The sequence below is a fragment of the Oryx dammah genome, unplaced genomic scaffold (genome assembly GCF_014754425.2).
Source record: "Oryx dammah isolate SB20612 unplaced genomic scaffold, SCBI_Odam_1.1 HiC_scaffold_5, whole genome shotgun sequence".
Lineage (NCBI taxonomy): Eukaryota > Metazoa > Chordata > Mammalia > Artiodactyla > Bovidae > Oryx > Oryx dammah.
The window spans coordinates 106,883,580-106,909,252 of NW_024070189.1; the positions used below are offsets into that span (position 1 = coordinate 106,883,580).

A 25,673-nucleotide genomic window follows, 5' to 3' on the forward strand; every position below is an offset into this window, starting at 1 on the left:
CAGGAGCCCCCTTGCCAAACAGGAAGTGCATGGGGAGCAGGGTGGGGAGAGAGGGAGGAGAGAGACAGACAGGAAGGCCTGCATCCTCTCCCAGCAGGTGTGACAGGCCCACCCTGCTCAGAGCAGCAGGAAGTGGCCCCGGGGGGCCTGGGAACTGAGAGCCCCTATAATAGTTCTGGGGATGCGTGCCTAGATGGATAGGTCAGGCCAGGTGGGGGCCAGGTGGGACTTTCTGGCATGAGTTCTGAGAATGGAGGGATTGCAGGGCTCCAGCCTGCCTGACCCCAGAGCAGCTGAAGCAGTGTCCGCCCAGCAGGACTGGGTGGGTGAAGCAGGCTGGGAGCGGGTCTCACCAAGGTGCAGCCGCTCCCGGGGGAACTCCCACTGACTAGCGTCGTAGGACAGGCATTCACACTGCTCCTCCAAAGGCACCTCCCCGGGGTCCATGATGATGGACAAGTAGCCAGTCTTGATGTCTGCATGGGTTGGCTGGGGGGTGGGGATGGGCACAGCTCACTGGCTCGGCCATACCATCCTAGCTTCAGTAAAGCTGCGCTCAGGACAGATGGCCTCTTCTTAGGGACTTCCGATGTAGGAGGAGACAGATGGACAACCTCTTGTCCTCTAAGAGTGCAGCATGGAGGGGTCTGGGGGGCCTCCCAGGATACAAGGCTTCCAGGTGAGTCAGGGTGAACCATATTCCTTCACTTAAGGGCTGGGCAGGGTGGAGAGAGCCCATGAGCAGCTGGGGACGAGGAGTGCTTACCCTCCTCATGTTGCAGAAGATGAGGAGAAGGAGGACCCAGAAGAAGACAGCGATGACTCCTGTGCCAACGAGGATCACGATCTCCATGCTGCCTTTATCCTCAGAGCCTGAGTGGGCAGAAAGAGGGGGTGGCTACTGTGCACATATTGTGAGCGGGGAGAGGGTGCACCCTTCCGGCGGGCACAACTGGCAGTGAGGTGGCCATGAGGAGACGGCAGCGAGTGCGGGCAGAAGGTGGGCTGGGGGCGCGAGGGGGAGGCGGGACCTTCCACAGCCACGCTGGCAGAGGAGTTGACGCAGCCCTTGGCGTTGCACACACTGCACAGATACTGGCCCGCGTCCTCCTCGCGCACGCGCTGGATGCTCAGCCTCTGGTTCGAGTCCGCCAGGTCGATTCCTGCAGCGAGGGCGGTGGATGTTTGAGTTCAAGTAGGTCTGGGGCTTTGGCCTAGAGAGCTTCTGGACCCCACCCTCCACCCATATCCATCCTCCTACCGGACTCTTCTTCCAGCAGCCTCTCATCTTTGTACCACACGATGCTGGGTACGTGCGCCCCAGCCACTGGGCACCGCATCTCCAAGGAATCGCTCACGTTCACCAGGAGGTCGCTTAGGTTCTGTGTGAGCCGTGGGGCTTCTAGGGCTGGGGGCGGGGTCGAGAGAGAGCTGAGTGGAGCTGCAGAAAGCAGGAGGGCACTCCAGGAAAGGGCCCTCCAGTGCTAGGAGCTCTCCAAGCTGAAGGGTCAGGGTTTGAGCTCAGGGTGGGCAGGGCTGTGCACCCCCCGGAGGGGAAGGAGAGGGGGATGGGTGCTCTTGCAGGATCGGGCTTGTGAATGGGCTGCCCGGGCGTGTGCTGGGCATGGGGGAAAGGCTCCTTGGGGAGCGCCGCCCGGCCTGGCCACTCCGGCCCGGGTGCCTCACCCTGCACCGACAGGTACTTCTTATGGCAGTGCTTGTCGTGGCTGCGCCGGTCCTGCACCTCGCACACGTAGTCACCTTCGTGTTCTGGTGCCACACTGGGGATGGTGAGGGTGAGCGTGGCGTGGGGCTCCCCGGGCGCCACCTCCTCCAGGCTGGCGGCCAGTGGCGTGGCAAATAGGTGCACGCTCTTGCAGTCAAGCAGCAGTGGGTTCCCCTGCGCGTCATGCAGTGTGGACAGGTTGAGGCGGTACCAGTGCAAATGCTCATATGTGTAGTTGTCGGCCCGGCAGCTCAGGCGCACGGCCTGGCCCTCCAGGGGCTCTTCTGATGGCTCTGACTCTATGCTGAAGCCGTCGGGGATGGCTGGGGAAGGAGGAGGAACCACTCACTGTGACACCGAGGTGCTGGCGAACCTACCCACCTGCTCAGGGACTCTCTCTTTCTCATTGACCTTTGAACTCACTCAGCTCTCAAACAGGGGTGTACGACACCCTGCCTGGGCCAGGGACACCACTCTGGAGACCTCTTCTCCCTCTCGCCGCCAAGAGACCAACTCTCCCAAGTCAGTTCCACCAGGGGCTCCTCCTGCCGTGCCTCCCTCTAGTTTTTCCTGAACAAGCCCCAGCTGGGTACTGCCCCTACCTCTCCCAGGAGCCCAGGCCACCAATGAGTTTCTTGCCAGCAGCTGAGCAGGTGCACGAGGGCCCATTCTCCCTCACTGCTGAGCACGCTCCCACCCCTGTCCTCTTCTTGACAGTCTGGTTCCATTAGCCTTTGGCAGTGGCTCCCGATTTCCTTTTGCCCCTCTGGCTGCCCACTGTCGAGCTCCTATGGGCTCCTCTCTCCTGCAGAGTGTTTTCTTTGGCTCGACCTCTCTTCCAGGTGCCTGCATTTAAACCTCTGGGCCCAGTGACTGTCCTTCCACAGTCTTCCTAGTGTTCCTGAGGTCATTAACAGGTTTGAAAAATCTGAGGCAACCATGGACCTTCTTCCCAGGGCCAAATGCACATAAGAACCAGCTGCTGTGCAGGATCCATGGCTCAGGAAGGGGGTGGGAGGGCAGTGGAGGTAGGTGGAGCTGTGGGGAACAAGATGGCACCCCTTGGGAGGCACCTCCTGGTCTAAGGGCACATGGCGCTGCCTCATCCCAGTTCATACGCCTGTAGCCTCCAAATCTGTCCTCCTGCTGAGGCCCAGAGGCCCGGGGGGCTGGGGCTCCTCCTGGTGCCTCACAAGACACTCACTGGGTCCCCAAAGCAGGCGTATTGTCTCCTCCCAGGCCTAGCATCCTCTTGCGCCCACCTGGTTCCTGACCTCTATCCAGGCCTGCCCAAATCACTCACTGGCCACGTAGAAGTAGATGAGCCGCTCATCCTGGCCCACTTTGTTGAAGACCACGCACTTGTACATGGCGGACACATTGGCCTCCTGGATCACCAGCTTGCTCACCGTCTGGACAGGATACATGTCAGGTATAAGGATCCATATCCTGCCTACGTTCCCCTACCCTAACCTCCTCTTTCTGCATGGAAGTTGCTGTGCCCACCAGAATAATGGGGAAAACTGAGGCTCTGGGCTGGAGATGACCAAAGGACTGGTGAGGCAAGGAGAAGGTGATGAAGTCCTTGGGCAGCAGCAAGAGGTGGCTCCCCTGAAAACTCAAGGGACAGCATGATGGGCAGCTGGCCTCAGCTGTGGCTGGGGTCAGAAGGCAGTGTGAGGCAGGGCCAGAGAGGCCTCTGGCTGCAGATGGGCTCAGGCTGCTGCCATGCTGAGGACGCGACAGGGGCCTGGTGGCACTGGGTTGGTCCAAGCCAGAGTCCGGATGCATGCTCTGGTCACATCGAGTGTCAGCCTGTGGTCCCAGGAGTTGCTGTGTGAGGCCCCTGTGACGTGCCCACAAACACTTCAGGGCTGCCCCCTGTGATGTGCCCACAAACACTTTGGGGCTGCCTGCAGTGCCTCTCAGTGCTCTGGGTCATGGCAAGGGGAGGAGACGGGGTCCAGGGCTCCAGAAGGACCCTGGCCTGGGGGAGTGGGCAGCTTGGAGGCAGAGGAAGAAAGAGGGCCATAGGCTCTGCCTACCAGCCCAAGAGCCCACCCCCCAACCTCAAGCTGGGCACTTCCTGGCCAGCCTGGAACAGGAAGAGGCTCTGGAGGTGTGTAGGAAAACAGGAAGTGACTGTAGGAAGTGGGTGCCTTTGTTCAGTCCTTCCCCTGCTCGGCCTCTTCTAGGGATTGCCCCCAGCCTGGGCCAGCCGTCTTTGGGGAGGATAGAGCTTGTCCCCAGCCCCAACTGTCCCAGCCCTTGCTAGTTTGGACCCACAGCCGTGAATCTCAGCTTCCCTATCTGGGAAGCAGCGGTAGGTCAGGCCCCTGCAGTCTATTGCAGGCAGGGAAGCTGATGTCCAGGGTAGCTGATGTCCAGAGACACTGCAGAAAGGTTACTGACTCTCAGCTGCTATTGCAAGAACTCTGCAAGTCCAGTGGAGACTGAGAAGGCTAGGAGAGGACCCCACCTCTCCTTCTGATCCCACCTTTCTTCTTCTGAAGAAAGGACCTCACCTCTCTCTTCTTCTCCCCCAGCCACTCAGTGGCCTGGCTGGTCCATACCTTATTTTTGCCCTCTACAAACTCCGTCCAGGTGTCCAGGCTCTCAATGGGGTTCACAGCACCCTGTGTGGTCACCTCCCTCCAGTCCTGGCACTGTGGCATTCGGTCTCGCTGCGGCCGCCGCCGGCTGCTGAAGACAAGGAAGGACAAGGGCAGTTAGGGATCCAGGCAGAGAGGGACTACACTAAGGGTAGGGTCAAGCTTTTCTCATACTCAGGGTCCTCTCATCTCGTGGTGGGGAAGGTTGGTCCCCCAAAGTAAGTGAGGAGAGCAGGGGCTTTGTTTCTGGCACACTGTTCAGGGCTCAGCAACCCATTCTGCATGGGCTGCCAGACACAGCCTTACCCAGTAGACCAGGATCTGTGCACCACACGCCTGTGACTCTGTGCCAGTCCTCTGGTCTGCTGTGCCCCCTGCCCCTAGCCACATGTGTCCCTTCCTGCAAAATCCACCTAGATCTCCTGGGGCAGCCAAGTCACTCCTGTTAACTCCTGCTACAGGAAGCCCTCTCCTTCCGTCCCTCTTCTACAGCTGCAGCCCCTCCCTGGGATGGCTGTGCATCCCAGCACCTTTGGTCTTCTGCTGGGATGAGGGCCTAAGAGGGAAGGCGTGGCTCAAGGGAGGCTCTTGTCTGCCCCTAGGGAAGCAGGACTGGCCCTGGGGCTCTGTAATCATGCAAGGCATAACAGTAGCGCATCAGCTGGAAACACATTTGGAGGTGCCAGTGATCTGCAGCCTCGCAGTCCAGAAGACTCTCTTATGAACCCCGAATGTTGTGGGCTGGCCACCCCTACTGAACCTCCCTAACTGACCATGCCAAGGGCCACAGTCTCTCTGCCAGTGTGGCTGCCCCGTCTCCCTTGGTTTCCCAGCTACTGTCCTTCCCCAGCCTGGGACCCTGTCCCTTAGGATCGCTTGCTAAATGGCAAATGTGACTAGTCCCTCCCCTGCTCAGCACCATTCACTGTCTCTCTAGTGCTTTCCAGACCACTAACCACCTTGGCGCCCTCCGTTCCTGGCCCTTGCTGGTTCAAGTTTTCCGTTCTCCTGGACTGACTGTCCCACTGGCACCCAAGTAGGGCAGTGTGGCCCAGCAGTTAGGCAAGCTCTGCTGCTTACTGCCATGACATTAGGAAAGTCATGTCCCTTCTCCAACCTCACTTTCTCCTCTCTAAGGGGTCATGATGAACACTACACAGATGAGCAGGTAAGCCTGGACATGCTTAGTGTGCCTTGGAGTTCACTCAGTACATGCCTTGCAAAACCAGCCCTGCTTGGTGAGGGGTGTCCTTCCTAGTGCCCAGAGGCATGTCCTTTGGTCCCCTCCAGACATGCAGCTGTGTGTCTGGGGAGCATTGCTTTCAAGGCAGAGGATGGTGGGGGCTTCACCATCCTTGTGTCCAGCCTGGCCTGACAGTACAAGGGAGGGTCTGAGCCTTGTTCAGGCAAGGTGAGGTCAGGGATTGACCATAATGCCTGAATCATGATAGGGTTTGGGTTTAAAGTGGAGCTATGGGGAGGGGTGCTGGTAGTGAGAGGGGGTTATGGTTGAAGTTGGGGATGGGGCTGGGAAGTAGGGGGAGGCAGGGTGGAGCCATACTCACAGGCTGCGCTGGCTGAAGGTCCTGCAGGGCGTCCACGGCCGCCAGTACCACTGGATGCCGAGGGGAGGAGGCACCCCGTAGGCCGTGCAGGTGAGGGCCTGGCGACTATGGCGGGAGTAGATGCTGGGGGAGGAGGCCTCCTTTTCATGGATGTGGGGGGGTACTGGAGACACAGGCAGCCAGCCAGTCAGTCAGCATACCCCCAAACACCCCCCATGCCCCTCCCCCTCTGCTGCGCCGCCCACACCTACCGTTCACCACCAGCTCCAGGCTGATGTTGCGCCTCAGGCCAGCGGCGGTGTTCCACAGGGCCAGGGTGTAGATGCCTGCACTGGCCTCCGTCACCTCCCTGAGCAGCAGAACATGGGGACTGTGGCGCCCGGACACCGCCTTTCTGTCCTTGTACCTGGCCCAGGGAAGGAGTTCAGGGGGCTGTGTGATCTCCACCCCAGCCCTGGCCTGTCCCTCCTTCCCTGAAGTGCCCAGCCCTGACCACTAGGACACAGTCAGGAGATGGCAGAGGCCTCCCCGCCCCACACCTGCTTCTGGACTGGGGGATAGACGGCCGTGCACCCCAGGCTCAGGACCAACGAGAGTCCCCAGGGGCCCTGGTCTCTGCCACAGGCTTCCCGGGGCTGAGCTGTGAAGGAGTGGAGGCGTGGTCCCCGAGGGTGCAGCTCAGACCCTGCCCACGTGGGGGTCCGGGAGCCCTGACTCTGACTCTGCCCTTCCTGGAGCTCTCCAGATGCGTGGGCTTCTTGTTGCCCTGCCCCCTTTCCCAGGGCCTTTGTACTCACTTTCCTGCTTCGCTTGGATGCTAGACACCTGCAGGGCTCCCTCTCTCCTATATTCATCACCCAGCCATCAGAGCAGCTGTGTGGACCAGGAGCTGGCCCTCGGCCCTGTCCCTGCTCGTCTGCACGCTAGCGTTCACACACGCGCCTGTTGCTTGTCGGTTCCCACCCTGAGCTGTACGTACGGCCACTGCTGTATGCCCTATGTGAAGAGTGGCACCCAGCACACATAGGTATAAATGGATGACTCATACCCCAAAGGAGACTCCTCTCCAGTCCTGAGTTGGGAATGAACCCAAGCTCTGGCCTCTGCCTGGAAGTAGCCCTGAGGCAGGCATCGTCTTCTGGTTTACTAAGCCAGAGAGACACGAGGAAAGCAGAGCCCTCGGGATGGAAAGTAAGAGCGAGGGGCATGCAGGGGACTGGCTCTCAACTGCTGCACCACAGCCCATTTAGAAGAGGTTTGACTTGCCAGAAGTCACACAGCAGGGCAGGGCAGAGTAGGGCCAGGCTGGGAGGCCTGCTGGGCTCTGGTGCAGAATCCTGGTTGCTACTTGCTGTGTTTGTGATCCTAGGCACACTCCTTCATTGACCCAAGCCCCCGAGTTTCACCTGAAAACCAGGGAAACCAAATGCTCCTTCTTGCAGGTGTGGTCAGGTCTCCCAAGATACGGCCTTGGGGTCAGTGGGGTGCTGGACACACAAAGGCTGCTTTGGGGGGAGGACCAGCCTGTCCACTAGATGTCTGTCTGTTCACTTGCTAGTAATCACCACAGGATTACCTGGAAGAATGGACCCTGGTGGGGCTATGCTCACCACTAATGCCCTGGGGCAGGTGTCTCAGTGGACAGTGGGCCCAGTGGAGCACTTCTTGGAGGCAGATATTGACCAAGTGAGGAAAAAAGAGAAAGGGCCAGATGTGGTGGGAATGGCAAGAGGAAGTCAGCTGCCTAAGGATCAGGCCTGGACCAGATCTTTGATGCAACAGAGCTGGCCACCCTCCCAGACAGGGTCAGTACTACTGGCCTTGGAAAGCAGGGGACAGGGCCTTAGCCCAGACTGCACCAGTGCCCTTCAGGATACTATCTCAAGTGTCCTGATCCTGCACCAGGTGGCCCTGACGGACCCCAAAGCCTGTGCCTCACAGGGAGAGTCACAGAAGTCCCAGGCCCAGGGCTTCCAGGGCCCTCTCAGGAGAAGCCTGCTTCCGGACTATGGCCAGAGAAGTGGGGTGCTGGCTGAGAATGTCTGGGCTGCTTCTTGCCAAGCTCTAGCCTTTCAGAAAAGGTCATCCTGCCTGGTTGGAGGTGCTCCAGGCTAGAAAGGCGAGGCTCCCCTGGCCAATTGTGAAAGGACAGAGCAGATGAGTCCCAGGAGGCACAGGGCTTGGGCAGGAATGCCCTTTCCCTTTCCTGGCCTATTTCCCTCCTGTGTGTGATGAGAGTCAGGCTAGAGTGTGACCTCCCAGGATCAGGCTGTATGGACTGCTCAGATGGCTGAAGGGTGCACGGTGGGGTGCTGTGCCTTCCCGAGTTCTCGGGGAGCATCTGGTGAAGGTAAAAGCCACCACTGAGGGACCCCTCTCTGACTCCTGGCATACCCTGCAAGGAGTATCTTACTCTCAGGTCACACCCAGGAGTGGGGATCTCGAATTTGTAGGCCTCCCGGAAGCTCAACTCACTGCCACACTGCTCTCGGGCCCAGCCCAGAAATCCTTGTGAAACTCTTATCATATCTCCAAAATTCTGGTTAGAAGTATCCTGGGGGAGGCAATTTGTTTGGAGAGGAGCCTAGGAAACCTGAGCCATTTCTCTATGATCCCCTCCAGCAGGGGCCCTCAGGGAGGCTGAGTGGGTGCAGGAAAGAGTTAGATAAAGCCCTGTGCTAGGCCCACCACACCCACACATAACAGGAGGCCAGTATTCACACTCTGAAATTTCACAGTTTAGCAGCAATTCAGGCCAACCTTCCCTCCAGCCAAAATATCACATGATGTGTATATTCCTTGGAATCTTCATAGGCGTCCCCCACTCCAGGCACAGGTCCCCATCTAGGTCTCAGGAAGTAGGCCCTGATGGGGGGCATTTTGCCCTTCCCTCTCTGTGGTTCTTTCTTACACTGGACTTGGTGGGTAGGGAGGGGCAGGAACAGGGGAGGTACCATTGGAACTCCGGTGGGGGATAAGCTGCCAGCTTCACGGGCAGCTTCACCAGCTCATCTCCTGCTGTGGCTTCTAGAACCGGACCCTTGAGCCACTCGACGCTGATGAAGGGCTTCTCTGTCAGACAGGAGACATCAGGGTAAAGCCAGGGCTGGTGGGGCTGACCCACCGCCACCCAGGGATTCGCAGCCACCCCCAGTTGCCAGATGCCCTGCTCTCTGGGGCGTAGGAACTGGGCAGTCCATCCATTCATGACCCTCCCTTCCCTCTGGCTGGACTCCACATGACTCGGGTGCACCACGACCTATGGCCCGGGGCCCACACTGCACAAGAACCCTTGTGCTCCAGGCTTGACAACTGACACCCAACCTAGCCCAGGCCACGCTGGGCACAATGGCCTGACAGGCCGTACCATGCACAATGACCTCAGTGCTCTCCTGGAACTGCTGGATACCGTTGTTGGCCTGGCACACGTATGGGCCCGAGTCACGCTGGCTGACGTTGTGGATGGTGAGGATGCTGGAGAGCTCTGTGTGAGTCTGCTGGGAGCGCCGCTCTGGTACCCACTTACCCCGCTCTGCCTGCCCAGGACCAGGGGAAGCCCAGGGTCAGAGCAGGTGGGCTCTGACAGAACTGACTCCCATAGGCACACCCCCCAGCCCAACCAGCAGCAGCTCCAGAAGCCTGGGACTCAGACTCTGACTTTTCCTTGGCATAGGAAAACTTCCCTATCAGACAGGGACTCCTGGGACAGAGGGAAGTACGAGTGGGCCAGACCAGGGCGAGTGTGGGCCGCGACAGGGATTCCTGGGGATGATTCAGGTACAGCCCCTTCCAGGGATGCTGAGCTCACCTGCTTCCCTGGATAGTTCCAGTCAAAGGTGACACCTGAGTTGAACTCGGCCCACACGGTACAGTTCAGGACTAGTTTTTCCCCAACCAGCAGCTCCAGTGATCTCTTGGGGAACAGCTGGATGTCATAGAGCTCATTGCCTGGTGACACACGCACAGGAACCCCCATGCCCTTTGTAGGACAGTGCATGCAGAGTACAGGGCACAGGGCATCCCCTGAGACCAGCCAAACCATGGTCCCTACAGCCCCACTGCTGGGAATTAGAGGGTTCCTGTCCTCTTTCTGCTCTTCTCCTCCCAGGACATGGGGAGTAGTCACTGGGGAGGGCCCTACAGCCCCAGGCAGCCCCCTACCTGTGATGTGCACAACGAAGGGGTTGGACAGGAAGGCCTGGCCGCCCCAGGTGGTCTCACACTGCAGGTACAGGGCATCGCGCAGCAGAGGGGTGGGCACCCGCATGCCGCGGCGGTCGTCCCACACCACCTCCTGTCCATCAGGCTGCAGTGCTGAGCTTTGCTGTAGGGACGCAGTGGCTGTCAGGGCCCAGCTACGCCCTGCCCGTTGGCCAGACGAGTGGCCATTTTCCCAGGGACAGAACCAGAGGGCCAGATCTAGGGTGGAGATTGGGGTGGGGCTGTACCGAGCGCAGCGTGACGTTCAGGCCAGGGATGGACACCAGGCAGGGCACCCACGTGGAGTCCTTCCTATTGACCAGGAGTGTGTCTGGCTTGTTGATGAATGGCTGCTCCCAGTCTGAAGAGAGGGGACAGGGTGTGGGAGGGGAGGCGGGGCTCAGGGAGTGTCTGCCCAGGTGTGGAGCTGCAGGGCAGCCCCCCTCCCCCAGGGTCCCAAGGCTGGGGTTGCAGCCACAGATGCCAGCCACCTCTTGAGGACCCAGGACCCTGCCCATGGCTCCTGAGTACCCTTGGGATGGGTGCTGGGTCCCCTCACCTCTCACAAACACATAGGTGCTGGCTGCAGTGGTGCCCTCGATGCGAGCCTTGATGTACTTGTAGTAGCAGCGGTAGCTGCCTGTGTCGTTGGCGTGGGCCTCCTGCAGCTGCAGAACCTTGCAGTAGGGCCGGGCGTCTGTGCCTTCACAGTCTCGCACAGTCCCCGTATCCTCACCATCCTTCTCGTCTGGGACTGGTGCATCCTGAGCCCCGGGCCAGGCCCACTCCAGGGGGTGCTGCCCCCTGGCGAAGGAGGCAGGACATCAAGAGAGGCCCAGGCCGCAGCCCTGGGGGACGGTCCCTGTGGAGCCTCTCAGAGGCCCAGCCTTGCTCACAGCCGATCTCACTCAGAGGTCAGGGCAGACCAGCACTTGGGCACATAACACAGGGCAGGGTACCCCTGAGCCCCCTGGGGCCTTTGCCTGGTTCCTGGGCCTGCATTTGGCAGGCTGTCCTTCAGAAAAGCCCGAGCCTCAGATTACAGCTGGGGCTGAAGGGAAGATAACAGCTTGGCGGTCTGTGCAGGTGGGTCTGGGGCCAGTGAGGGTGGCAACCTAGCATCTGTGTGGGCTGACCTGGGGGTGGGCATGGGGTGGCCCAGGTCAGTACGGGCTGACTCAAGAATGGATGCAGGGGATAGATCTGTGGTCTGGGAGATTGTGAGGGCTGGGTATGGGTGAAAGGGGGTAGGGTGCAGGATGCCTGTGTCTACAGGGCAGGGGATGGCCTGTGCCTCTAGGAACCTACACTGAAGCCACCTGGGAGCACCCCTAAGCCTTGAGGCCTCTCTGCCTTGGGGTTGGGGTGCTGCCTTCTGAGTCCTTTGCCACCATCAGCTCCGCCTTCTGTAGTCTCCTTGGCCTGCTAGGTAGGAGGGACTCAGGCCCAAGCCCCCCTGGGTGAGGGCTGAATACCTGCAGGAGATGGACAGGCTGTCACTGGAATCGATGACATATGTCTCTTCTGTGATGTTCAGGGCTGGTGGGGTCATGGAGTAGCCACTGGCCAGGCCTGGGTTGGGAGATAGGGTTAGTGTGGGATTGGGTCATACGTTTACATGACGATATCGATCTGGTGCTGGCGGGCCCCTCCGCAGGGCAGGTGCTGCCTAGCCTTTCAGCCCAGAGCAGGACTGATTCGACCCAAGACATCTGGGAACCTCTGCCTCAGGCTCAGCCTGCCCGCTGGCTGCAGCCCCAAGTGAGCCCTGATTGAGGCCTGGGCTGAACTCAGGCCTCTGGTCCCCCAGGAGCAGAGCTGCCGACATGAAGTCAACAGGGGAGACCACAGGCTTCCTCCTACATTAGGCGAAGCCTGCAGTACATTTCCTTGGCATTAAGACCCCCTCTAGCCACTGCTTGTGAGGGGGTCCTGCACAGCGCAGCCCCCCAAACATGCCCCAGACTGAGGCCTTGGTTTCTCCCTGGGATTCTTCCTGTGGCCTTGCTCTCTTCTACATCCCATGGAATCCATCTCACATGTGCTTGGTTCCATCAGTTTCTCTTTGCCCCCAAGGGACCTTTGGGCTGCCCTTGCTCCCTGCTGCCTGCTCCCCCTGCCTCAGCCCCTCCATGATTCCAACAGGTCTAATCCCCAAACAGAGAACTGCCTCGCCTGGTTAAACACTGTCCTGTAGCCCTCCAGGACCTCGGCCCTGCTGCCCACGCTGCTTCTTAGTCTCCATCCTCCTCCCAACAGGAAAGCGTTGCGTGCATGTGTACACGTGTGTGTTGTCTGTGTGCATCGGCGTCTGTGGGCATAGATCTGCGTTTATAGGACTGATGATGTGTGTGATTTTGTGTATGTGTGTTACTGAGATGTCTGTGTGCGTGCACGTGAACTTGTGTGTGTGTGTGTGTGTGCGCGTATGATCCTGGAGGAGGGTGGGAGCAGGCCCCAGGGGAGGTCTGGGCCTAGAACTCTGGCAGATGCATCCTGCCAGGACCATCCTGAGACAACAGGAAGTGAGGACTGTGTGGCTGGAGGCCCAGGGCTGTCTTCTGTCCCTCCCCCGAGTCCCTGTCCTCCTGGGGCGCACAGCCTGCTGCCCTGCCCTAGGCCCCAGTCCACAGATCCAGTTCCTCTGCCCTCCCCAGTTCAGCTTCCTGAGGCTTAGAGTCTTGCCCTGGCAGCAAACTGTGGGAGGCAGACCTTGGAGGAATCCCCACTATAGTTGGTTCTACATCACCCTGACCCCAAGCTGCCCTAGAAAGCAGCATAGGATGGCACACTCTGCACACCACGATCTCATTTCAGCATCACATGGACAAGATAGCTGCCAGGGTCTGGCCTCTTGCTGGCCAGACTTCTCTATGTACCACACCACCACTGGTCAGAGGCAGACGGTCCTCACTGAGCATCTAATCTAACTAGCATCTAGTCCAGCCAGGGAACATGAGGCCCTCCAGCTGGATTGTGTGGCCAGCTGCTGGGACCACTATGCAGTCTCTCCTTAGCTTGAAATCAGTGCACCCCTTCCTGGCACTCAGGACAGAGGCCCCACCCTGGGGTCCCCAGGTGGGAAAGTAGCAGGTCATTCCTTCCCAGGGTGGGTACCGGCTCCCCATCACACTGCCTCCCCTAGCCCTGGGGCTGCTCAGGTGGAGAGGCCCCACAGTGGGGAGGATTCCTTCTGGTGGTGAGGGGCCAGGAGTGGATGCCAGGAGGACACCTCTCAGGCGGGTTTTGAAAGAGAAGTAGGATTTGCCAGGCAGTGGAATGTGAATAAAGCCACTCTACAAACTGGCTTCCGACCTACAGAAGCAGAGGAGGCGCAGGGATGATGGACTTGGGTTTGGACGTGTGAAGGGTGAAAGAACCAGCTCCCAAGTGGACCACTCAGGGTTCAGGCCTGAGGCTGGCGTTTGGGCGCCAGAGCAGCCAGGCAGCGGCCAGGACCTGTTTGCCCTGGGCCATTTGTGCCCCATTGTGAGGGCTCTAGTGTTATGCTGGGCCGGGAAGGTCAAGCGGGGGCCCCCTTCCCTGTGGCGCTCCTCCAGGGCATGCTCTTGGCACTAGAGCTACGGCAGTCACCAGTCCAGCCTCCTTCGGCAGCTCTCCTTTGCTTCCAAGACAAAGCGGGGAGACCCCAGGCCTCTCCTGTCTGCCCACTCCTCTTCTTTCCGGCTTTATCGAGACATCTGAGAGGCACAGACTTCTCACTATTGTCCCAGAGTGCCAGACTTCATCTTGAAGTCTCTGTGTTCATTTTCACCCTGGACATTTGTACTTCCTTCCCTCCTGTGGATCTCCCTCTTTAGGTTCTAATTCACGAGTCCCTCTATAAGGGGCCGTCACTCAGGAGATACTCAGGCGGTGCCTGCCCCTAGGCTCATGCTGCTAGAACACTTACTAGACTAAATCATGGTTTTCTGGTCACATCTGAACAAAGACTGCATTTTATTCATCTTCCTAACCTTAGTACAAAAGAGATACACACCCAAAATTGAGGATATGTATTCAAGAATACGTGGGCAAACTGGGAGATTGTTGAGCGACAGAGAGGACTGATGTGCTGCAGTCTATGGGGTTGCAGAGTTGGACATGATTTGGTGAGTGAACAACAATTCAAGAATGGTAGGATGGATGAAGAATGATCAGATGAATGGATGGATGAATATGTGGAAGGATGGTGGGCTGAGTGGCTGGATGGGGTATGGAGCCTATAGGAGCCTCCTCCCTAGAGGCTACCACACCACCAAAGGAAGCATCTGAATCACCGTGCTAAATGGGAGGTTCATCCATTATGCTTGCTGACCCTTTCACCCATCTGAGAGCCTCTCCTTTATTGCCACATGCCCTGGTGCTCCTTTTCTCCGCCGCCTCCCCCGCCGCCGCCACTTCCACTGGACCCTGTGTGAGCAGTAGTCTGTACTGTACACATCACTGGCCTCCTCCATCCTTCCTGCCTTAACTGAAATCTGCATTTCTGAGGACACCGCTGCCCCTGGGGTGGTGACTGCTCGCCATTGCACACGTTGGAGAACTCCTTGTGGTCACTTCCCCTTTTCCAGCAGCACCACCCACTCCCCACTAAAGCTGTCATCAGCCCTGTCCTGGTCATTTCCCCTCATTCTCTGCTCCTGGCTCTTCAGGCCCCCCAACCTCAATCCAGGCCATTTCTCAGAACTTCGGCAGCCACAGGACTGAGTCACCAGCACCCCGCCTTCGTGGTCCTCACCTCCACTGTCCCCCGCCTCCCTGCAGCCCCTCACTTCCTGGGCATACCCAGGTCTTGGCCCACCCCAGAAGCTGTCCCCATCAAGTGCCTATTTTCCTGTTCTTGCTTTGCCTCCTCTGTCTCCTGCTGAGTCTCACCAGCGCTGTCCTCCAGCCTCATCAGAACGTCCAGGCCAGGAACCCCTCTGCACTGCCACTTCCTCCTGGCCCCACCCCTCTTCTGGCACTGCGTGGCCCACAGCCCATCATTCTGAATGCTCCCCAGCCCTGCAGTGCCCATGTCCCTGAGAGGCCCAGCATGCAGCACAAAGCCCGGGACCCATGCTGCCTCCCCTCTCTCCTGGTGGCAAAGCCTGAGCGGCCTTGGGCTGAAGTCCAGGGCGGTCCCTCCTCCTTCCCTTTCAGCACTAATGAAGTAGAGGCATCAGATGGAGACCCCTCATCTTCCCACACTCAAATCCCACACCCTTCCCATACCCACATCTCTGACATTCCTGCTCCCAAGGCCAAGCCCTCCAACATGTCGGGGATCCCCCCCCCCAGATCCGACCTCTGCAGATCATTTCTTTCTTTTCTGGCTACCAACTTTCCTCTATGCAATCACCTCCCATCTTGTAAACAAACAAACAAACAAACAAACAAAAACTCTCCTTGATCCTATATTCCCTTCCCCTTTTCTACCCCCATTCATAGCAAAAATTCTGTTCGCTGCCTCCTTCCTTTCACATTTGCTCATCTTCCTACAGAGTGCAGCCTCCCTCTACTCCCTGGAGCCACTGGCAAGGTATCCTATAGCCTCTGTGCCGCTGCAGGAGACTCTCCAGGGCAGAGAGCAGAGCTGTCCCCTCTTCTGCTACCTTCTGTGAGCTCACCCTCCCCTTGTCTTCCATCCCTTCTGCCCAGCACCAAATACTGCTGCTCTTAAGTGGTCGTGTATTAGGTTGGCCAAAAAGTCCATTCAGGTTATTCCATACGATCATATGGAAAAACCTGTACAACATTTTTGGCTGACCCAGTACTTATAAAATCTCTGCCTCCAGCCCAGAGCCCCTTCTCTCAACTGTAGCTTCAAAGGACAAAATCATGCTTAAATTTCGTCAATGACATTCCACTATACTTCAAGGAACATCCAAACTTCTGACTGTGGCCTGCCCATCATCCCCTTTCCACACCCTCCTGACCAGGAGGTGTGACCACTCTGGCCTCCTGCTCTTGTCTTCCAGCCCCCGTGGCCCCAGGCTGTTCCATATCATGCCACGCTCCTTCCTACCCCACCCAGGCTTTTACATACACCACTCCTCCTGATGAGCCTCTGCTCACACACCTTGTACAGCCAGGCCCTTCTCACTTTCAGGCCTCAGCTTAGACATGGCCTCTGCACTCCCACCCCCCAAACCTATTCTTGTCATAATATGTAATTTTGTCATTTACTTAGGTTATGTTTTTCCATTTCCTCTCCTAGACAATAAGTTTCAATGGGATAAGGACCCAAACAGTCCCTTTTCCAGCCCACTCCATGCCTAGCACCACACTTGACACAGAGCCAAGGCTCCATAAACCCTTGTTGAATGAATAAACAAATGGACAGATGAACAAAAGGACAAATGAGTGGATGGATGGAAGGATGGATGGATGCAAGGGTAGAAATGTGGAAAAAAGAAAGGGTGGTAAGATGGAAGGACAGATGGACAGTCAGATGGAGGGATGGGTAGAAAGACGAATAGATGGATGGAGAGAAGGATGAATGAATGGCTGACTGAATGAATGGTTGGTTGGCTAAACAAACCTCTGCAGTCAACCTTTGGGTTAAAACTCTGTCAAACCTTGTGACTTTGTAAAAGATTCCAGTTTTAAAGGCCAGGTCCCCTGGTGACCATGAATAGCCCAGACTGCCCAGCAGCTGGGGGAGATTCAGGCCTGTGCTGCCATGCCTGAAGCTCTATACTGCCCAGCCCCCACATGCAGCCCCAAAGAAGGCGCATCCTTCCTGCCTGGCTGTTGTCTGTCCCTGCTGTCCTTCCCTTCCCGAAGCAGGAAGCACTGTCATCCCGGCCTCTACTGCACTCCCCCTGCCTTCCTGTTCCTGGCCCAGGAACTGGCTTCTTCCTTCCCCTGGCCAGCAGCCCTGGCCCCCTGGCCTGAGCAGAGCAGTCAGGGTAGGCGCCAGGCCGAGGTCAGGGGGGCCAGAGTGCATCCCTCCTCTTCCCTGTGCTGTCAGCAGCCTTGGGCAGGGGGGCCCTGGGGTCAGCCGCAGGTGCTCGGTATGGGAGCAGCACACCGGGATCCTGGGTGAGAGCAGACAGGAGGGCAGGAAAGCCGGTGGGCTAGATGCTGACCACATCCCAGCACTTAGCGCCTCATTTGGTCCTTACACTTACTGGAAGGGAGGGACGGATTGGGAGTCCAGTCAACAGGGAGGACACTGAGGCTCCAGCCTCCACGTCAGCGGTAAGCAAGCAGCAGCTGTGCAGGAGCCCAAGTCTGCCCAAGTCCAGGCCCGACCCTGCCTGGGACCCAGCCCTCACACTTCTCCGTCTCCTCCCCTCCATTGCCACCGCTAGTGCCAGTCTCCTGACCTCTCTGCTCCCTAGCAGTCTCCTCCCTGGCCTCCAATTTGTCCCTCAGCCCAAAGGACACCTTCCAGGGCTCCTTGTGGCCCTCTGGATCTGTAAAGGCCCTTGGCCTGGCCTTCAGAGCTCTGCCCTGCCCCACTGGTCCCCTTCCTGGCCAATTTCACCTCCCAATGCTTCTGCCACACAGTCAGGATATCAGCCACACCCAATGTCCCCCGCTGAGCACCCCAGGAACTCATCTACCACAAAGGAAAGGGCTGTATCATTGAGTGGCTCCTGAGGGCCAGGATGTCACTGGGCCACGTCTCTGTCCTGAGGCCCAGCACAACCAACCCAGGCCCATGATATCAGGATGGTGCTCCAGCTCGGGGGTGCCATTCCACCTCTGACAGTGTGTGGCAGTAGTGGTTTTTGCATTTCGCAATTTCCTATTTCAGGCCCTGTCATGATCACCCAGTGGGTAAGAGGGGCTGTACAGCAGTTCTGGTAGTCAGATCCATGGTCTCCTGAGCAGCTGTGCCCTGCAGACTGGAAGCAAGCTGAAGGGGAAGCACCGGGGCCAGGCGAGGCCAGGTGGGGGCTCTATGCAGCAGCCCCAGGGCTCAGCCAAGCTGGAGAGCCTGCTCTCCCTTCACTCTTGGGGCCGGGCTTGTGCACTGACCTCGGGGGAAGGCTCACGGCGTGTTCTGCCTTGGCGTTCCCCCCAGCTCCAAGTAGATGGCAGTCTCTGTGCTTCCCGAGAACAAGGGTGAGGGCATCGGTCCTCCCGCCTCCCGCCCTGCGGGGCTGAGAAGGCTAAGCCGGGAGGGGCTGTTCAGAGAGAGTGCTCAGCCCTGAGAGCCCAGCCGTGTCCCCAGCAGTGTCACTCTGACTGTATGACCTTGGGCAAGTCACTTCCCCCATCCACACTTATGACATGAGAATTGTCCCCAGGATCACTGAGAACCACAGACCACAAATAACGTACTGTCACACGAAGAACCGTGGTAAGAATATGCTGTTGCGGGCTGAGGCACACTGAGAGCCTCTTCCAGCCTTGGAAAAGCTTTGCCTTTCAGAGCTGGAACAGCTCCTGTGACTTGGTGCTCTGGCCACAGTGCTAAGGTTTGGGGTGGTCAGAGAAAGTCTTACCAGTGGAAGGGAGTGTTCACATGAGTTGAAAAGGACTTTGTAGAATGAATAAGAAATCGCTGGAGGAGAGGGCAGAGGGCAGAGGGCCATGTGGCAGAGTGCTGGTGACCTTGGGCTGTCAGGCAGGCAGAGCTGTCAGGGCGGTGGTGCAGAGCGTGGGGCAACAGGCCTCAGAGTGGGGCCATGGGTCACAGGCCTAGCCGTAGGCTCTTAGCAGGCTCATTTAACTGGAGCCCTGCTCAAGGTGAGCTTCCTCCTCCTAGAGTGGGCCCCAAGACTTCAAGCCCACCTCTGAGCTCCCCCACCCTCCCTGGCAGCTCTCCTGAGCTCCAGCCCTGGGGGGCTCTGCTTCCCAATGTTTCCTGCCAAGTGCCCCCAGCCCTAAGACCTAGACCATCCCCACTACTGAGGAGGACAAGCAGCCACAGGGCAGCACAGAGGTGTCCCCGAGCCCAGATAAGCAAGCATTTCAAGGGTAGAGAATTCCCAGTACTGGCAAGGCTGTGAGCAAACAGGCACTCACAGAAATGAAAATTATGCTCATTCACTTTGACCCTCAAATTCTGCTTACTCCAATACATCCTGTTACGACAACAGACAACAAGCGCAAACACTTTCTGTGTGCCAGCACAGCCTACACACTTGTGCGTACCACACCCCTCTATTGCCCCCCTGAAAGAAGAAAGTGAAAATGTTAGTCACTCAGTCATGTCCAGCTCTTTGTGACCCCATGGACTGTAGCCTGCCAGGTTCCTTGGTCCATGGAACTCTCCAAGCGAAAATACTGAAGTGGGTAGCCATTCTCTTCTCCAAGGGATCTTCCCAACCCAGGGATTGAACCCAGGTCTCCTGCATTGCAGGCAGATTCTTTACCGTCTGAACCACCAGGGAAGCCCCCTGAGGTGGATACTATCTTGATCATTTTGCAGATGAAGAAACTAAGACATAGAGGTTAAGTCAACTAGTCAGAGATTACCTTTGGGTGACAGGATTATGGAAACTGCTGTTTACTCTATACCTTCTCAGAACCAGCATCAACAGTAGAGTGGCTGGAAGCACCAGGGTTGCTTCTCACCTCTCCCTACCACCCTGGCAAAGTGCTTTGCACTTCCAGAGCTCCAGCACTGAGCAGTAGGTGTCCTCTAGCCTGAGTGCGACCCCTTGATGTTCTGGGACTGCCCTTTTCAGCCCCTTTCCTTGCCATCCGACTGTCTGGCCAGCCTCAGTGTCCCATCCCCTGGTTACCACACTTTTCTCTTCCCACTCCAGGCCTTTCGCAGTGGTTAGAGGATCCTTTGAGAACACAAATCCTTCTTCTACCTAAAACCATTTCCTGCCTCTCTGCTGCTTGGAGATGGAATCTGAGTTTCTCATATGACTCTCTAGTCACTCTTGTCACTTGCCTGGTACCTGCTCCAGCCCTAGCCTTGCATTTTTAGGTTCCTGGGAGCCTCTCTGCATATTTCCACAGCTTCATGCAGCAGCCTGACTGATTACACTCAACAGTTCCTCAATGCAAGGATTAGATGGTGGCATCACTAGCATGGGACTTGGCCCTGGATTGCTCTTGACTGGCTTTGAGGATCCAGGGAACAAAATTAGAGTGCACAGCGTGTGGGCAGAGGTGGAGGTGGGGATGGAGGGGCAGAGGCCCTGCATTGAAGCACGCACACCTGTCAGGGGCAGATCCAGGGGGAAGCAACGTGTCTAGTGGCATGCTGTTTTTGAAAGCTCTCTGGGGCATCTAGGTGAAAATGTCCACGAGGTGGTCAGCAATTTAGGACCCCACATGCCCACCTTGCTGGAATATGGACACACCAGCTATGCCTGCCACTTCCTACTCCTTAGCCCTTATGCCAGGTGGCACCAGACCCCAGACACCTGTCACTTCCCTCAAAGCTGCTCAGACAATCTAATGAGCCATTGCACTCCTCTAATTTTCTAATTAATTTGACTAATCTCCAAAATGGGGACAATAGCCTATGTCACAAGGTTAAAATCTTCACACACCCTGTGTGGAGAAATTTGATTAACCATTTCAGACTGAGGTGGGACTCACTGGTGGTGTGTGCGCGCGTGTGTGTATGTGCGTGTGTGCATAAGTGCTGCTTCCCACAAACAAAACTTCATTAGGTAGAATTCTGAAGAGCTTTGAGGATGGTGTTTAGGTGGGATAAGGATGAGAGCCTCCCGTGAACCTACCCTACAGCTTAGATTCTGTGCTCCTGGGGCACACAAGGGGTGGCGAATGAAGCTCTCTTCCTGCCCTAGTAGATCCCTCCCACTTGGTGAAGCATGACCTTCTGCCTGAAATTCTTAGCAGCCTCTCGCATGAATGTGGAGCAGAAGAAAGCTCACACACTGAGGCCGTGGTGTGGGTGCAGGCTAGGTGGATATGGGGCTCGGGCTCCTCTTGGAGGAGGCCCTCTAGCAAGAGGGCCTGTACCACCAGCCCAAGGGGGACTGGGGGGCTGAGGAAGGTTCAGATCTGTGTTTCAGAGTGGTCTTGCTAAAGCAATTTTTGGAAGCAGGGAGTTTTGGAGAGGCTGAGTGGGACTGTAGGCTGCTTGACTTTCCTCAAGGGGTGAGATGGGGGAAGAGCACCCTAGTATGTACAGGGCGCCCCGTGCAGCAGTCATGGGTGCAGCCAGCTTTACCAGGCAGTTGCCCTGGCCTTTCTGGGGTCAGGGCTCTGCTCTGTGGCGGCAGGACGGGCAGTGTTATCAGACAGCCCAGCTGGCTCAGAGGTGGCCCCCCAGTGCTGCTAAATCTGGGCCACGGGCTCCTGCTGCAGGAAGAGGGAACGCAGGCAGGATGTCCTCTCCTGTGGCCGACAAGTCCTTTCCCATGAACCCATGCTGACCTCACTGGCCACGTGGCGGGGCTCTCCCACTTGCCACCCTGACTTGTGCGTGCTCACAGGACCACCCGCACCCCATCCGGCCCTCGGAGATGGGGGTGGCCTGGGACACTGGAGCCAGGCAGGTCTGTGCCTCTTTCAGGCCACACCCAGCCTCAGTGGCAGCCAGTCCCAAAGCCTGCATCTTCCTGCTCCCAGACTTCTCCCTTCAGTGTGACCGGAAAACGGAGATCCCAGAGGAAGCCAGTGTCTGAAAAGGATCGAAACTCAGGAATCCCTGGCTCCAGCTGGACACGTTGGCCATGTCTTGTTCAGAGGTCGGTGCAAGGAGTGTGGGAGTCTCTGGACTCCTCTCCCTACCCACCCCCCTTCGCCAAGGGATATCTCAGGACTGTGGGGCACAGACTAGGTCCTAGTGGAAAGAAATCTGCATGGTGGGGGGAAACACCACAATGGCAGCAGGAGGGGTGTAAGCTAGATGCAGGAAAAACCTTCCCCTCATGACTGAGACCCCACTTAATTTCCCTGGATTCCCTGACTTCCCTCTATCATATCACACTCCCAACTTTCTTCCTTCCTGCCTTTGACTGGAGGCCCTGCCTCCCCAGTGGAACGCCTCATCTTTCCCCATCTCCTCCTCTTCTCAGGGTTCCCATCTGGTAAACAATTTCATGACCTATTCTGCCACTTCAGCCAGAGACTGGCACTCGTCCCTCTCTCCACCATCCCCTGCTGCCTCCTTCCCTGGAATATCTCCTGGGTGCACCCGCAGCCTCCTTGTTGTGGCCTTTTCTGCTCTTGCCCCTCTGGCGATGCCTTCAGGGGAGTCTGACCATGTGGCTCCCTGCTACACGCCCCCTTCCAGGTGTGCCGCTAGCTCTTGTGTCTCCATTTCCTGTCTCTTCCACCCCATTGCTCTGCCCCCAGGACTTTAGCCTCATCTGATCACCATCTGATTTTTCTGTCTCTGGGCCTTTGAGGCAGTCTTTGTCCTACTTGGAACCCCTTTCCTGGAGTCTGCAGACCCCTCAAGGAAGCTCCAAGCTGGAAGCAACTTGGTGGAGCCCACACCACCAGCGGGACCACACTGGGCTCACTGAGCACCATCACCCCTGGGCCACGATGTCATGTTTGTGCCCCTGCAAGTCTGGCACTTGAGAAGCTCCTGCAGAATGGACTTGGTCCAAATCTTCCCTTTGCCACCCTGAGCAGACACTATAGCTTTCACCTTGTACAGGACTATAGTCCCCTTCACTGGTTAGGCCGCCTGCCACTGCCTGGGGGTCAGGGTGGGGATGGCACAGCAAGGAGATGGCCAGACAGTCCCCTTGTTACACCTCATGCCCAGCCTGGCGCCTGGTCATGTGGGCACTGTGCTGTGGAGAGGCAAAGAGTCCTTCAGCCACACTGACCCAGTGCCTCCAGCATGCTGGGTATGTGAGCACACCTGTATGTGAGTCCTCAGAGCACTGAGCTAAGGCCAGTGCTCTACCTGCACTGACTCACATGCCCACCCCACTCCCACACCTCTGTCCACGCCTGGCTCTGGCTCAGGGCTGAGGAGCAGGGACGGTAAAGAGCTGGGATGGTCATGAGTGTCTCAGCCGTGGCAGGAGCCAGTATCCTCATGGCAGGCCAACCAAGCTTCCTGGCAATTGCCTCCTTCCCCACATGTCCCTGAGCTGACTGCCCACTGTTCAGAGGCACAAACAGCCTCTCTAGAGTCTAAGCCCCAGGAGATAAAGGCTGTAGGAGGTGGCCTCTGCCATCTACCTTCTCTAGAGGGACACGATTGGGGTAAAGAGTCCAGCCCCAAGCCCAGCCCCTCAGAGCTTGCCAGCTTGTTGCAGTGCTATGCGTGGGCAAACTGAGGCATAAGGAGAGGAAGGGAGGGGTCCAGGCAACACAGCAAGGAATTTAGGGGTAGAGCCAGGAAGGAGCCAGCTCTGGGACAAGCACCACATCTCTGAGGGTCGCCTTCAGGCCAGGCTGCTCACCTGCCAGCACGTGGCCTCCCACTGGGGCTGCACTGGAATGTCTGTGCTTCTGCTCCAGCACCCCCATCAGTCTAGGGGCTTCTCAGGTCCTCTTCAGCCCCAAAGTGGGTGGCACAAGTATAAGGCTCAGGGACTGTGGCAATGGTCTGCTCTCAGTGGGTTATCTCCCTACCAGCCGTGCCCTGGTCCAGCCAAGGCCGTCCCCTCCATGGTCCCCTTAGCTTCATTCTCTCTCTTCTCCCTCACTGCCCAACTTTGGTAAGAATCACCTGTACTCACTGCGAGACTGACTTATCCCCCCTCTGTCTGCCACCTTGCACTCTGCTCCACTCAGGAGCACCAGGACATGAGTCTCTCCTGGTTTTCCTTACACCCTGCACGTTGGATGTTTTCTATCTCCCTGGAAGCCTCTCACTCTCTGGTCCCCTCTTTGGGGAAGATGGTCTCATCCTGGGACAGCTTCCTCTTCAGCCTCTCTCCTGAGCCTTGGACACTATACCCACTGCCTGCTGGATGTCTTCTCAAGGTGGGATCTCCCACTCCTCAGCCCTGAAGTCCAACCATGGCACCTGTGAAAGCCTGGTCCTGGGAAGTGTGCAGGGGAGCAAAGAAGGGCCAAGAGGCAGCCCCTCTGCTCAGACCTGCCCTGACTTAGAGGCCAGAAGATGTCTTCTTCCATCCTCCTCCCCCTAGGTTCACCCACACTTCCCTTCACTCCACTCTCCCCAGCCCTTCAGCCCATATAGACACAGAGAATGGGGTTCTGGTATCCCAAAGACCTGGGTTGAACATGTCCTTTACCACTGGCTTCCTGAGGACTTTGGGGAAGTTACCCCTGTCCTTGGTCCAAGTGTTCCCATTTGTAAAAAGGGTCTAACATTTCCTTGTGAGCATTAAAAGAAATGAAACATGTAAAGCCAGTATTCAAAGCCAACAGTGTTTAAAAATAGAGGTATCCATTTCTCCTTTCAGATTTTTCAGAACTACTCCCTCAAGCACTGGGGACCCATGATCGGTCCTCCGCCCTCTGACCCCCAGGGTCATTGGATCTCTCATGGGCTTCCAGCTCATCTGCCTCTCATTCCTGATGCTTTCCCCTTGACATCTCCAAACAGCCACCCCTTCCCTCACCCCCCAAATTCTCTTCCCTCCAATCCCTCAGAGGCAACCTTTAGTCATGCTCCCATCACCTGTTTCCACACTGCCTCTCCTGTGTTGAAGACCCTTCTTTGCAGCCCCTGCCTTATGATCCTTAGCTTGGCCATCCAGGGTGCGAGCCCTCAAATATGGCGAGGGCCGGCCTTCTACCTCTCCTGCAATGCTGATCACTGACGAGCTGCTGACTCAAGATCAGCCTCAAATTCCAACACCTGCACCCAGTCTTCCCGGACTACGCCTGATTCCCTCCATCCCCCAGCAGTCCTTGGCCTGGGGAAAGTGAACAGCAACCAGAGTTCCCTCAGGAATACTGATCTCGAGCGCAGACTAGAGTCGCGGGGAAGTGCGCCTCCGGGACTACGACCCGGCGGGGACTGCAAAGGCGCTGGGGGACAACCTCAGTGCGCGCGGATCGCAGGATAGAGTATGCGGTGCCCCGACTCCGCAGAAAAGCGTGTAAGCAAGCGAAGGATCCAGGCTGAGGATGCAGCGCGAAGGGGCCCGGGTCCAAGGGAGCTGAACCATAGACCGTGGAGTGAAGTCGAGAACCCATCTCCAAGCTGCTGGGCTGCCCCGCGGCCCGTCCTCTCCCTTTCCTCATCCCGGCAAGCCCGGCCCGACTCTCTGTGCTCCTTCCGGGATCTGAATTCCTGGCTCTCAACCCTGACTCCCCTCGTGCCCAAGGGTCCCGCGGGCCCCGTCCCCCGACCGGTCTCGCGTCCGGGCAGTCCCACCATTTGCCCAGGGAAAGCGTCCCCGCTCGTGGCCAGCTGCGCACTGGGGCAGGCGGAGGGCTCACCACGCTCGTTGTCGAGCAGTCCGAGGCAGAGCCACAGGCGCAGGCACAACGCGGCACCCCGCTGCATCTCCGGCCGCGGTGGCGCGGATCAAACGTGCGACCGCAGCTCTCGCTTGAGTGTGGGCGCGAGGCACCGCGCAGGCGGGGCCGGGGAGGGGCTGCGGCCGGGGCGGGGCTCCCGCCGCGGGCCTTGGAATCGAAAAGCAGCCCTCGCACCTCTTAGGACCGCCCTCTAGCCTAGGAGACTGCCGCAGAGATGTGAGGGTGCTGGTGGGAGGGAAGGCTGGCCCGTGCCCCGCTTCCGAGTCAACC

At 57.8% G+C, this 25,673-nt stretch overlaps 1 protein-coding gene across 2 annotated transcripts in view; it reads right to left on the minus strand.

The window, feature by feature from the left end:
• The window catches only part of FLT4 (fms related receptor tyrosine kinase 4), a 41,202-nt gene extending 15,749 nt beyond the window's left edge, over positions 1-25,453 (minus strand). Inside the window, exons 1-17 of one of the 2 annotated variants that reach the window (XM_040241376.1) lie at positions 25,362-25,453; positions 11,579-11,675; positions 10,663-10,907; positions 10,352-10,464; positions 10,065-10,227; positions 9,712-9,851; positions 9,271-9,439; positions 8,858-8,975; positions 6,155-6,309; positions 5,904-6,066; positions 4,300-4,426; positions 3,030-3,138; positions 1,687-2,049; positions 1,262-1,408; positions 1,032-1,163; positions 767-873; positions 354-489 (exon numbers count right to left, since the gene is read on the minus strand). In XM_040241376.1, the coding sequence (XP_040097310.1) occupies positions 354-489; positions 767-873; positions 1,032-1,163; positions 1,262-1,408; positions 1,687-2,049; positions 3,030-3,138; positions 4,300-4,426; positions 5,904-6,066; positions 6,155-6,309; positions 8,858-8,975; positions 9,271-9,439; positions 9,712-9,851; positions 10,065-10,227; positions 10,352-10,464; positions 10,663-10,907; positions 11,579-11,675; positions 25,362-25,428 (2,551 nt within the window). In that variant the 5' untranslated portion in view covers positions 25,429-25,453. Of the gene's footprint in view, positions 1-353; positions 490-766; positions 874-1,031; positions 1,164-1,261; positions 1,409-1,686; positions 2,050-3,029; positions 3,139-4,299; positions 4,430-5,903; positions 6,067-6,154; positions 6,310-8,857; positions 8,976-9,270; positions 9,440-9,711; positions 9,852-10,064; positions 10,228-10,351; positions 10,465-10,662; positions 10,908-11,578; positions 11,676-25,361 lie in introns of both variants that reach the window. The other variant, XM_040241375.1, reaches the window with a different exon arrangement.
• Between the last annotated feature and the right edge of the window lie 220 nt (positions 25,454-25,673).